Genomic DNA, 13,439 nt, shown 5'->3' with positions numbered 1-13,439 from the left:
ATACATGCCAATAGACTTCGAGTACGAACAGGTTTTGAGTGAACAGGTGTTCCGAACAATGTGTCAAAATCCTCATGTCTACGCTCATACTCTATAGTGGCAGTTCTCAGAGATTAGCTTGATAAAACACTGGAGTGTTCTCGTACAAAGCTAAATAAAGGCCTCACCCTGTAGTCAAAACAGGAGGTGCAGATGGTGAGGAGCTCGAGAAGGCGACTGAGCTGAGAGGGGGAGATGTCCAACACCCAGCGCTGGATCAGGCTCTGGTCTGCATTCTTCATGATCCACAGGAAACACACCAGCAGGTTACGGCTGGTCTCTACAGACAGCGTGCTACAGCTTCTACCTGACTGTGGAAAAAGGATGAAATGGGATGAAAAGCTGAACAGAGAGGGCTATGAAAAAGAATTCAATGAGTTCAATGAGTTAATGCAAAGGTTATAGTCTGGTTACAGAGATCCAGGTTCCAATTATCTGAGTGAAATTCCCAAAAATGTTTTTATCCATCAACAAATATTTGAGCCTAATAATGAATATAAATAGTATTTATTCACTTAATGTAATTTTTTTTTTTTATTTAAATGGCAAGAAGCATGCTCCTTGCTTACTGTCTTAAAGTGCTATTAGGCAAATATATATACATTTTAATTGTATTTACTTGAATATACTGCATGATTGAATTAAAATGTTGAGTCATTTAAACCATGAAAAAAAATCATGTCCTTCTCACCACAGAGGCCATGGACACCAGTGCATTTCTTGCCAAGGTGTTGAACGGGTTTCCTGCAATTGCCATTGCAACAGACTGGTTGATTGGAGCGACGTTATCAAAGTCGTCGTCTGGCCCGCTGGACTTGGACTTGTTACTACGTGACTCAGAAACTGCAAAAATGGTGTATATATTAAATATTCGCACATTCAAAAAAGTACATACATAGGTGATGTGAACATATTCTGATCTAAAGATCTTGTAAGTAAAACCTCAGGAGCACCTGTGAAGTCGAGGTAGTTGAGAGAGTCGATGATGATGCCCACCAGGGGGAGGTAGAGAGCAGCAATCTTACTCCTGACTTCTAGCCTTGCGCACCGGGGGTCCAGATCATGAGCACACAATAGGCTGCAAATTGCATTTATGGCCTTGCGCTGCACCTTGCTTCTACATAAATTTTTGAATAATCACAAACATATATTCCCAATTACAACTCTGTGGCAAGACCAAATAGTAAAGAACAGTATCTGGGGCTTATGTGTGAAAGAAGAGCAAAACATAGAACAGACATTACTGCTTATCAGTGAGAACTCTATTACTTCTAGCATTAATTGTATATAATAAAACACTTTTTAGCGCTTAAGGAATATACTTGGCACTACAAACAATATAAAGAGAGAAAAAGAAAAAGAAAAAAAGAGTATTCGATAATACTTTTGACTAGCAACTAGCAATGCTAACACTATTCCTTGTCTGTATTGTGTGTTGGACTGACCCTTCTGATTCCATATCGAGAGCCGCGCTGAGTTCAGTCAGCAGCAGCCCAGTCAGGTAGTGCTGCTGTTTAAATTCCTGAGTCAGATCAAACATGGCTGCAATCTTATGGTCCGGGAAACTACATGAACTTGAGGTCTACAATAGGCATGAAAACACACACACACACACACACACACACACACACACACACACACACACACATTAAAAGATGCTTATTTTTAATCTTTCATCTGTAAAAATCATATAGCCTAAAAACAACACAGAAAAATTGGTTAGCAACATGAAACCGATTCTGCTAGTTTCTTCATTTCAGATTTCAACTAATATCCTTGTGGCCCCAATGCAGTAAGCACCAGAAATGCTTTGTCCTCTGTATTTAAGAGCAACTCATAAGGTATATTTATGATGGGATGAGCAGAGGCCCTAAATATTACTAACTAATTCATTAATTAGACTTTAGATTTCTATTATTTGTTATTCTAAGAATGTTCCTGGGTGGCATCTAAATACACTAGTGAGCAGGTTTAGCTTAAAGATTAGTAGCAAACAACAAAGTAGGTTAAAAATTTTGATTCCAATCCTCTACTTCATAAAGACATGCATTAATAAGGTGTGTGAGAGCGTGTGCTTGTGTCTCATTGGGTCTTACTGACCTGTGATGTGACCGATGGAGAAGGGGATGTGGGAGCAGAGGCAGGGCTACTGAAGTACAGGCTCAGGTTCAGGTAGTGCTCATGACTGCAGAGCACTCGCAAAAACTCCAGCCTCATGGTGATCAAAGTGGACATGGACACACTCTTTGCTGACATCTGTAATATAAAAGCATATGGTGAGGGGCAGTTACATAACGAGATGTGCAATGCTTCCAAACAATGGATATGAATAAGAGGCACTCACCTGGTTACAATAGTTCCTAAGCAGGTTAAAGACAAATCCTCTGTCCATGAGAGACATCAGGTCATAAAGGAAAAACGCCAGACTAATGTTCACATTTTCAGCCTGCTCTTGTTCCTGTAAATTCATACTGTTAAACCTTCTCATGTTCACTGGCATTTTAACTTTTTACTGTGATTGCTTGCCCTCTTGGGGTCTGGATAAGTCTTTTAAATATCTGGAAATCAAAGACTTTAGAAGAGATGAAAGTTAAATGTCATCAGGTAAGTACAAATTGAAAGATACAGCTTAAAACCCTGACCTTCTGCTGTTTCACCAGTATAGTTCCAATTTCAGCAGTCACCACATTGACGATGGTGGTGATGTCATCCTTGAAGCGGTCAGAAAAGCGATTTTTGCGAGACACGCCTTGCTTGTCCATGTGAGAGACATGCTGGGCCATGCTTTTCACCTTGATTCCACACACAGTTTATTAAAAGATTATTATTCTGGATCCAAGGGAATGACCGGTTAAGTGAAATATAAAAACAGTCCAGGAAAGGAAATATCAATAATAACAATAATTAAAAAAAATAATAATAAATAAGTATGGTAATTTTATTTATGCACCAGAAAATTATAATTTACTCTATCCTTTTTACATTTTTATTCAAATGACCATGGTTTGAAATAAAATGTTATATTTATTCACATTTTATAAAATGATTGATATCAATCAATTGATATAAAATGATGAATCAAGAAATGTTACAAATGGTTTCATTTTATTGGAACATCTATAATCTAATCAAAAAGACAAGAATATAAATAATGATGTGAGCTTCAAGGAATTAAAGTGGTAAGAGTTTACTCTTTAAATAGACCTGGCTTTATAAAGCACTCATTAGAGTCGCATTAGGGCCGGACAACAAGCAGTCTATACATTTCCATAAAGGTAAATCATCCTCCCTTATTTCATTTCTATTCTGTACCGTTTTGTTTAGCTCTAGGCAATAATAGTGATTAAAATGTAATAAAAAAAGAAACGACAGATGATCCAAAAAAAAAAACAACAACAAAAAACACATAAGTGCAAATCAATAAACCCTTCAATCCAGCTAGTCATATTACACTCTTACCAGCAGCTCAAAGAAGAACCAGGCGTATTTATAAACGTTCTCTCTGCACACGCCGGTGCTCACCACCATTTGAAGAGCCAGCTCTTCATGAAATTGCTGAAAGAGATCCGTACACAGATGTCTGTTACACGCAGACATTTACGTAGCCAGATGAAATGTTAAATAGCTAAGTATGTACTGGATTAAGACATTTACCTTTCTGTTTGAGGGCCGTGTGCTACTAGGGGAATTTTGATAGCGGTTGGTAACATCAATAAAAGTGGACATCCTGCTGCCCGGGTGATTCAAACCCTGGAATAAATCATCAGATTAGCTTAGTATGCAATATGGATGTAGTATAATAAATGACATAATAAAATGCTTTGCTAAAAAGTTTGTAATTGTGCAAAGCAAAAGATCCCATACCCCCCCCAAAAAAAAACAAAAAACACAGGATATTGTACATTTTGACGCATCTACTAAAGATGAATTCAATATACAAGAAGAATATTTTTAAAAGTCAAGGCTCCACTGTTATGTTAATACCTTTTCAACCAGTATGCTGTTCACTTCAGCGTCCTCTGGGCTCTGTGGATTAGGAATATCAGGGTTGCTGCTGGAGCGGACACGAGAATGGAGCAGCATGCTGCCTACGCTTGTGGCTGTGGCTCGGCCCATAGTGCTGTACCTGCTCTCCTGTACCAGTACACCTGTGACAAAACAATCCAGGCAAACCACAGTCATGAAACACACTCGAATGCTATAAAGATTCTAAAAACCCAGGTCAGCTCCTGAATGCTGGAAAATATAAATTAGAAAGAGTATCTTCAGATTAATTATTAGTTATGTAAGGGACCTTACTCATGCTTTACTAAGCTTCATGATACGTGTGTGTGTATGTGTGTGTGTGTGTGTAAATAACAGGACAATATTTCCGAGCACTCCGATTCAAATTTCTATAATATAAAATAATATATAATTAGAATTAGACATGAATCAATGCAATAATCTTATATCAATTAATATCAAATTAAGAACTGAATATTTATACACATAAGTATATATATATTTACATATTTGTTATCATTTTAGCTCCTGGTTAATATCTTATCTAGCTCCTAAAGAACAGTACTAATATCTTTAAACAAAATCATGACAATAGACAATAACAATCATCCTGGTCTAAAGTTTGGTTCCTCCTGACTCCTAATGCATCATGCTGTCTTCTTGAACATCAATAAATGTTTGTATGTTTTGTCATAGTCGTGTACAAGTGCCTCGGTTGTCCTAAGTGTGAAAAGATGTATCATATCACGTCTGCTGGAAAAGGGTTAAATATGCAGAAAAGGTAGGAAAAGCAGAGAAAGTGTTGGGTTTCGCTTTACATCATATAAACATCTTAATTTAATAGCCATGCAAGGTAATTGGTCTGTAGTGAGGCTACTTGTAAAATTTTCCTCTAGATCATCATTATTCATTAACAGTAGACCTACCCCATGATTCTTTTTTTTATGTTTATTAAAAAAAATACCACAAAATTATCTAGAACACACAACATTGTAATAAATTTGTAATCTGATAAATAAAAATAATAATAAGAAGAATGACCTTTACGCTAGCGTATTGGATCACTACTAATCCTAGATGATGATGACTGTCCCACCTGTGTTAACGACCTCATGCAGAGTATCTGGCAACCGGAACACATAGTGGAGGTAGGTTGCTAGGAGACAGTTCCTGCCTTGGTGGTCCTTGGCCAGTTCCTGGCTGGTATGAAGGATGTTCACTACGGACACCACTGACTCAAACGCTATCTGTGCCAGATTGGCTACAAAAACACACAAAAGACACAGATGAAATGAATATCATTTTGCTCATTAATAAACAAAAGTAAACTCATAGTACGGTGAGTAATGAGACCCAGACAATCAATGTAATGTATGCATTTATCCACTGGCAATTTAAGATATTTGGGAAATCACTCAAGCTGTTCTAACACTTTGTACAGAAGGACATTCACAACACTGAGCATAATGATATAAACATGTAGCATTGTATTGCTTACCGGTCTGGCCAGCGATGACCATGGGCTGCATGATGAGGCGGAACAGCTTGTCCAGGACCAGGTGGAGGAAGAGTACAAGTGGCTCCAGCTTGGAGGAGGACAGAGAGATGATGCTGAGCTTTAGCTCATGCTCCAGCTTGTTTTCTGGCACTTTGTCATCCCCTACACGGATAGGGAATATAGCCTTCCCCTCCAGAGCATGGCACAAAGTGAAGAAGCGCTCCAGGTGACTCTCCTGGCATAGAACATAGTAACAGGTATTAACAGAGTTGCTGAAGCATGAAGATACAGGATTTTTTTTTCCTTAAATAAATGCTAAATGAAGCTGGATTCAAATGTCGGAATTAGAAATGTTTTACGTAACTGTCATACAAACAATGTCATACACTCTCAGAAAGGCAACAAATCATTCATCTGCAATGAAATTTTTAGACAAGAACAACCTGGCAACCCTCAAGATGTGTTCGCATCCTGAAAATATCAACATTTAACTTCCCCAGATAAATATTAACAAACCTTTAAAATGCTGACATATAATATAATATAGTATATATATTATAATCGTGAGTATGGATTAATGTGACATGCTAGACATATGAGAATAATTTAACACAAAAATGAGTGCTAAACAAATGTCATTACAATTACAAAGAGTAACAATTACAATCTGCATGTACTTGTTACCCACCTGTGTATGAACTGAAGACACAGCCTGAATTTCCAGGCTGAAAATTCCTTTATGACCATCAATCCACTTGACTGGTGGAACCTGGATTGGCAATTTCTGCAAAGAAAGCATCAGAGCTCATATTTATTTATGCAGAATCTCTAAGGCAGCCTGGGAGAACTCTAAACAGTGACTATTTGGACATTTTCTACTATACATGCTATATTTACACCATTTCTACAGGTTCTCTTGAAATGAAATGCATCTCAACTACAAGTAAGTAAATAAATATAATGTAAAGTTTGGTTACCCCAAAGGAGAAAAGGAAGGAGGCTGTATTTAAAGATTCAGTTCCTATTGCAGCTCAAGTGCATCATGTTACATATTGACTATTGTTAACTGATTACAAACTGAATTAATTAGACTTCTATCCTCTGTGATAATAGCACATAAGTAAATAAATAATAAAAATAATATTATTAAAATAATAATAAGTAAATTTTTTGCTACTAGACATTTTACATTTTTATATTTTATAAATAAATAAATAAATAAAAAACACCTAAAAATGACCTTATTTGCACACGTCTGGGCAAGAGGTTGTGTGTGTGTTACTGTATTACAGTCTTTTGTGGAACCTTATTTATTTCTATGTTGCTACTGAATGATTGAATCTGCCTGTCTGTCTGCCTCTTGATCAAAGCCTGACATTCATTTACTGTGTGATAAAGTCAGCAACATTTGTTTTTAACACCACAGTTATTAGACAAACTCATTAACTAATATGACCTTTTTAGGCAAATAGCTAAATTATATTAAATACATATTCCTTTTAGATAAATATATTTGTTTTCCTAAAACCAGGGTGTCAAAGTATGATATAAGCACAAAAAAAACCCAGATCTTTCAAATTGTTTTGTTTTTAAAAATTCAGCCACAGTGACATTACACATATAGTGACATAAGCATGAATAAACACAGACTATTCTGTTCTACTAAGCTGTGTATCGGGATCACAAACTTATTTTCAAGATGTACAGCAATACTGAAACAGGATCTATGGTATAAAAATCATGCCAGCAGTGATTCGGCTTACGGTACCTCAGGTGAATGTAACAAGTAGTTCACAGGAAGACGTTCAAGAACAATGGGCAGACAAAAAGCTCCCATCTGCAGCTTCTCGTTATTGAGAATTGGTAACCACTGTGGGCGAAACACAACACAGCCCTCGCTTAGCAGCAATTCTCTGCGATGTTCAAGTTATTGCTTAGTTAAACAAATGAGGACTTCAGTCTTCTACAAAAGGTGCGTTCTCCTATGAAAAGCTAATACAATTATGCAATATATTTTTCAAACATGATTACATTACTCAACAGTATTAATAACAACAACGCAGGCCAAATCACCAGCTTAGACTAATTAATTAATGACTTTTCAATGAGTGTCATCAGTAAAGCAGATATTCTAGAGTAAAAAAGTAAAAAAGGGCTGAAAGCCGCACCGAGTATCCGATGAGAGCCTCCATGTTCTGGTTCTGTTTCTGCTGGCAGCTGATGTGGAAGAAGGAGAAAAGCAGGTGGTGTCTCTCAGTCAGACGAGCCGGTAGCCGGATCTTCACCTCTTCATAAAAATCTGGAGATCTGCATATCCACATGAGTCTCATGACTGTGCACACTTTTGTAAGGCATTATATTAGAGATTGTATTAGACAATAGCTATAAAAACTCACTTGTTATGGTATGTAACCGGGGTGTAGATCTCTGATAGAAACTCTGGACCACTTGATTTCCCAAATATAACCTTGACAGAGAAATAGATAAAGGGGTATTTTATTAAAAAGTATTTGTAAATGGTTAATTAACATGCAGGTCGACTTACAGATGGATGCAAAATCTTGTGAACGCTTTTGCAGGAAAAATAAAGACACAGAAATGTACTTTATGGCAAGTCTTTCAGCTTGCATGGTTTCATTAATGTTTCATCAGCTACTTCTGCAAAGACAATAATACTGCAATAGTTTGAATTTTCCGCTAATGAATGTGACAAATATTCTCTGATAGCTCTTTTTTTTTCTCTTCTTCTTCTCAATACCTTCTTTTCAATTTTGCCTTATATTTTGAACTGCAATCTTCTTGCTGGACATAAATGCATTTAACTGTTTACATTTGTTAGAATTTGTTTTATTGATGAATAGAGAGATAGAAATACATTTACTGTCCTGTCCTCAAAAGTTTGTAATATATACAAAAACAAATAAAGACATATTTATTGGTGTACTTACATTCAGTGGCTCCTCTCCATTCATGAACTGGATCTTTACGGTAATGTTCCTGGCAGATGCCAAAGTTCGATTACCAAAATTGAGCCTCTGAGGATACACAAACAGCAGGTTTCTGAAATGACATATGGATAAAAAAAAATATTAGTAGATGAATAAGCTTAAGCAATTCTCTCACACTAAAGCTTTAATATTGGTTTGGCGGATCAACTGATAGGATTCTCGGCTGTTCTGAAGTCATTTCACCAGTGCAGCAGTATCGCAAGTTAACACTAGATGGCGATAATCACCCAATATTTATACAAACAAAGGCTTGTAAATCTTTTCTCTAGACTAATGAGTCAGGTCAAGCTGCTTTATTGTTATTTTAACCATAGATACAGGTACAATTGTCTTTGATAAACATTTTCTTAAATGTTCCACAGCTCTGGTGTAGAATCAAGTAAAAATATATTTATATTTAATAATATATTCTGTAAAAGTAAACAACATACAAGTTAGAAGAACAAAACGATTAGGTTAATACAGTATTCTGTTAGCTTCTTGTGTGTGTGTGTGTGTGTGTGTGTGTGTGTGTGTGTGTGTGTGTGTGTGTGTGTGTGTGTGTGTGTGTGTGTGTGTGTGTGTGTGTGTGTGTTTTGGGTGGGAAATTGTTACAGTCTGGTCCTGAGAGTTTGAAATATTTGGTATGAATTGCCAGCTAGCAGTAAAACCCCTAATGGTTTGCAAAGCATAACCAGGGGTCTGTAATTTTTTCTTTTTATTTACACACCAAACCTCCATCATTATCATTGTTTTTAAAACAACTGTCTTATTGTCCTGTTTTACTCATCACTTAAACTGATTGGTTAAAGGCAAACCTTAGCAACTGAAAAACAAGTCTGCTCATAAATAATGTACAACTTAATGAATAACTTGCACCTTTTATATAAGTGGAAAGTTCAGGAATAAAAAGCTCTAATAAATAGCCAGAATATCGTTATACACATTTAAATGATGAGCATAATATTTGAAAAGCTGGAGAAGTGAATGAAAGTTATTCTAGCGTTACACGTTAGTTGTACCTGGCTGTAAAAAGTTTGAGAGTTTGTGTCATTGAGAACATGAATTATTCTTCCGACCATTTGGTGGCAATCCAGAGAGATGTGCACTGACAAATTCACTTGGTGTATAATAGGAGGGTGAAAGCCAAAACAGAAACACAACAGTGACTGGTCTCAACATACCAGTTCCATGAATGTTATCTGTAATAGATGTCAGAGATGCAGTACAGACTCGAAAAGTCACAGCCAAAAGGTATAGATCGACCTGTATATGCAGTGAGGGACGTAGACGTCGTTGGGCGGAAACTCGAGCAATTCTTTGACAGGACGCACGGGTTTCTCGGATACAGGTTTAATAGGGATGAGCTCAGGAGACAGACACTGTATCACTGTATCTGGCACTGGAGTCACCTCTAGCTTTAGAAAGCCTGCCAGATCAAAGAAGCACAAAACCAATAAAAACACTCAAATGCATGAAAACTATTCTCATATGATTCATCTCAGTTTGACACAGTTTGAGTGCCTTGCAAATGGCATCCTAGAGCATCTGAAGACGGACATCACCTGGTATGATCTTGATCCGTCGCTGAATAGTGGATGTTCTCTTGATGTCAGCCAGGAACTTAAACAAGTCTTCATCGCTGAGACGCTCCCCTTCCTACAAACAGACACAAAGAGCTCTTCTCAATCATTCATTAGTACACAAGGGCAGAGAGTTAGTGAAGTAAAATGGCAACTTAATCCAAAAGTTACAGTATGTCAATATTTATGCAGGAATGTTATTCATGTAAGGTCCAATTCTGATTACACATTAAATACAGTTAAGTCGATTTTCTGGATGTGCGGCACGGATTTAGAAAAAAAACACCAGGAAGTACATGCCACAGGGATTTCTTTTTCTTTTGAAAAACTAAAAGAATGTATTCTTTTGTAAAAGCATCTCGTACAAGATTTTTTTTTAAAACACAACCACCTGCCTTTAAGCCTGAAAATAATCAAGGATAGAAAATTCAAGGTGAATAAGGAAACAGCATTATTTCCCTTGCTGTCAAATATAATGCAATAACAAAAGGGTTTTGAACAAAAGGGGCTTGTTAAAAAGGTTGAAAAAATGTAATACAATGATGTATAAATAAGAAAATGGATATAATGGAATAATTGTGTAATATGTAGTATAGTATATATACTGAACTAAACGGAACTGTACTGAGCACAACACACACATGCACATAAACTGTATGGACTGCACAGGCCTATGCCAGTTACACACACTTCCATTATACAACCATCAGACTTGTTACATGCTGTTTTGCACTGTTTTTTACTCTTTGCACATGCTGTCTCACATTTCAGTTGATTGCTGTTTTTCAAAATACTTTAAAATATCTCATGCAAATGCTGCTATAACCCTGTGTTCATTACACTGAACATACACTATTTACACTGGTTGGCACTGTTTTTGTTTATTGTCTGGTGTATTGTCTTGTGTGAGGTCTTGAATTTTTTGTTTCCACTGTCTTTTGTCTTGCACTGTTTTGTCTGTCTTGTCTTTTTTCTTGCACTGTTTGTACCAGGTTGCACAGATGCACTTTATGTATCTATGACTAACTAAGTCCTTATATCTGTGTCTTTGTTTTATGTAGCACCGTGATCCTGGAGGAACGTTGTCTCATTTCACTTTGTACAGCTATATATAGTTGAAATGACAATAAAAGCTTCTTGACTTGACTTGAGTATACTGCCAGTATATTACTGTATGAACAGTCCTAGTACATCCTATTTCTTTGAAGAATTTTATGTTTCATATTGTGCCCCAATACTTATAATAAAGCTACAAGATTCTAAATTGAGGTCATGAAATTATCATGTGCCTAGCAAAAATTATTTTGTTACAGAAAACATGGACACAGTTTTAAGTACTTATCTGTGATGTTTATTGCTAACATTAAGTTCATTTTTAAGCATTTAAGATAATTTGTAAGTCAAAAATTGTCTGTTGATATTAGGCAATGTTTCTGATGTTTATTTACTTCATAATGTCATGTTGGTGTATTTAATATTAGCCATTAAAGTAAGTGTGTGTGTGTGTGTGTGTGTGTGTGTGTGTGTGTGTGTGTGTGTGTGTGTGTGTGTGTGTGTGTGACAGTGGTGCTGGATTAATACTGCTCCTAGCTCAAGCCAATATTACACATGAAAAAGAGGCTTAAGTTCACGGCGTAACTGAGACAAAGCTCTGTTTTGGACAAACTCCACCTCGCATGTGTAACTTCTAAGCAATGCCTAAATCTCTATTTACATGTGAGGCCTGAAAAACAATGTGAACAATTTTGGCACTCATTGTGTGCTCTTAATTCATCTGAATACAGACAAAACACTGTTTGTCACACACATTTCCATGCCCTTAAAAATTCTGGAATGCATCACTTTAAAGTGTGTAGCAAGGTTACTGAACTTTATCTTTTAAATGTGAAAAATGTGGCCCTGAGCTGCTTTGGGGTCAAGACAAACAGGACGATCAGCCATCAAAATATTTTTCCTAACAGAGATTTAGTAGGAAGCCTTAATATCTCGGACATAAAATGTGCTGCATGATTACAAATCAATCAGTGTCACGTCAGCCAGGAAGTGTAATCTTGGGGTAGTGGTGCCTCAAGCGGTTAAGGATCTAGGGTGCTGATTGAAGGATCAGGGTTCAAAGCCCAGCACTGAGAATCTGCCACTGTTTATCCCCTGAGCAATGCCTTTATCTCTCTCTGCTTTAGGTGTCTGTATCCTGGCTGACCTTGTGCTTTGACCCAAACCTCCAAAGTTGGGATATGTGTAAAAAGAATTTCACTGTTTCTGTAATGTATACGTGACAAAATAAATGCTTCTCTCTATCACTGTAAGCATCCAGCTGACCTGTTTGAAAAGGGTCTGAATGGTTATGACAGCAGGTTTGAAGCTGGACAGGTTGGACTGGTCCTCCAGGGTGGTGAACTTCTCAGAGTTGCGTCTGGGCAGGTAAGCCTTCTTATCCACATTGTTCTTGCCTGGCACAAGCAAATAAAATGAGTCACCAATCCAGTGTATAACAACTACAAGTCAGATTTCAATCCATTTAGGCAGACATTACTGTAAAGCAACTTTATATATAGATCCAGATTTAGATTTAGATAATAAGCAACCAGAGGCAACAGTGGCTCCCTACAACAGCATGAGGAAGGAACCTTGAGATGAACCGGTTCTGGGTTAAACCGGCTGGTGGGATTAGAAATCATTGCTCTTTTGAAGCTGTACTTATGTAGACAAACAGCCTTGTGTGGAAAGGATGTGCATGTTCTAAATGAGAAAAGATTCTAGTGAGATTAGCACAGAACAGGTTTTATGAATTCAGCAGAAGTTGATACTACAGTACCCACAAGAGATTATGCTACAGTACCCACACGAGATATTAAGAAATAAATCTTGGGCATAATCTGTTTTTAGGAAGTTATAATCTGCATGTAATATCAGAAGATAATTAGTTCCACAAATCAGACCTGATCTGTTTCCACATTTTGATAAGTTAGTTATATGAACCCTTGTCAGTCATTCACATCAGATTGATTTTTTTTTTTTTTTTACTGTTTTCGCTCTGTTCAACCTGCCATGGCCTTCACGCTATTACCGTTAATACTATCCGAGTCTGTCGTGTCTCGTTCCAGTGTGGCTGTGCTGATCACATTCATGATGTTGGCTGTACCAAAGGCGAAGGGCATCCTGTACTGACCCAACCTTTGACAGAAGTTCTCTGCCTGACTTCGAAGTTTCTCCAGCTTGTCTTTGTTCTAAAGGAGAGATGGGAAAGTTATAAGAGATGGTGCATTTAAGGGTTAAAGCTGTTTTTCACTTTATGTTTCTGGATCCATATGTTTATGAATCTGTTTG

The 13,439-nt window shown here is 37.0% G+C and overlaps 1 protein-coding gene across 3 annotated transcripts in view; it reads right to left on the bottom strand.

The window, feature by feature from the left end:
* dock8 (dedicator of cytokinesis 8) overlaps window positions 1-13,439 on the bottom strand; it is a 53,002-nt gene that overhangs the window by 15,895 nt on the left and 23,668 nt on the right. For all 3 annotated transcript variants that reach the window (XM_027167432.2, XM_047800286.1, XM_047800285.1), the window contains 21 exons: window positions 13,180-13,339; window positions 12,432-12,562; window positions 10,095-10,188; window positions 9,796-9,958; window positions 8,491-8,602; window positions 7,939-8,009; window positions 7,711-7,849; window positions 7,311-7,412; window positions 6,231-6,326; window positions 5,543-5,777; window positions 5,141-5,305; window positions 4,024-4,187; window positions 3,694-3,789; window positions 3,499-3,594; window positions 2,682-2,831; window positions 2,384-2,497; window positions 2,140-2,295; window positions 1,485-1,621; window positions 993-1,156; window positions 731-882; window positions 168-350 (listed from right to left, as the gene is read on the bottom strand). In XM_027167432.2, the coding sequence (XP_027023233.2) occupies window positions 168-350; window positions 731-882; window positions 993-1,156; window positions 1,485-1,621; window positions 2,140-2,295; window positions 2,384-2,497; window positions 2,682-2,831; window positions 3,499-3,594; window positions 3,694-3,789; window positions 4,024-4,187; window positions 5,141-5,305; window positions 5,543-5,777; window positions 6,231-6,326; window positions 7,311-7,412; window positions 7,711-7,849; window positions 7,939-8,009; window positions 8,491-8,602; window positions 9,796-9,958; window positions 10,095-10,188; window positions 12,432-12,562; window positions 13,180-13,339 (2,880 nt within the window). The remainder of the gene's footprint in view (window positions 1-167; window positions 351-730; window positions 883-992; window positions 1,157-1,484; window positions 1,622-2,139; window positions 2,296-2,383; window positions 2,498-2,681; window positions 2,832-3,498; window positions 3,595-3,693; window positions 3,790-4,023; window positions 4,188-5,140; window positions 5,306-5,542; window positions 5,778-6,230; window positions 6,327-7,310; window positions 7,413-7,710; window positions 7,850-7,938; window positions 8,010-8,490; window positions 8,603-9,795; window positions 9,959-10,094; window positions 10,189-12,431; window positions 12,563-13,179; window positions 13,340-13,439) is intronic.

This window comes from Tachysurus fulvidraco, chromosome 14 (genome assembly GCF_022655615.1).
Source record: "Tachysurus fulvidraco isolate hzauxx_2018 chromosome 14, HZAU_PFXX_2.0, whole genome shotgun sequence".
Classification (NCBI taxonomy): domain Eukaryota; kingdom Metazoa; phylum Chordata; class Actinopteri; order Siluriformes; family Bagridae; genus Tachysurus; species Tachysurus fulvidraco.
The sequence above is the reverse complement of the archived record's forward strand: the minus strand, read 5'-3'. Positions and strand labels throughout refer to the sequence as shown.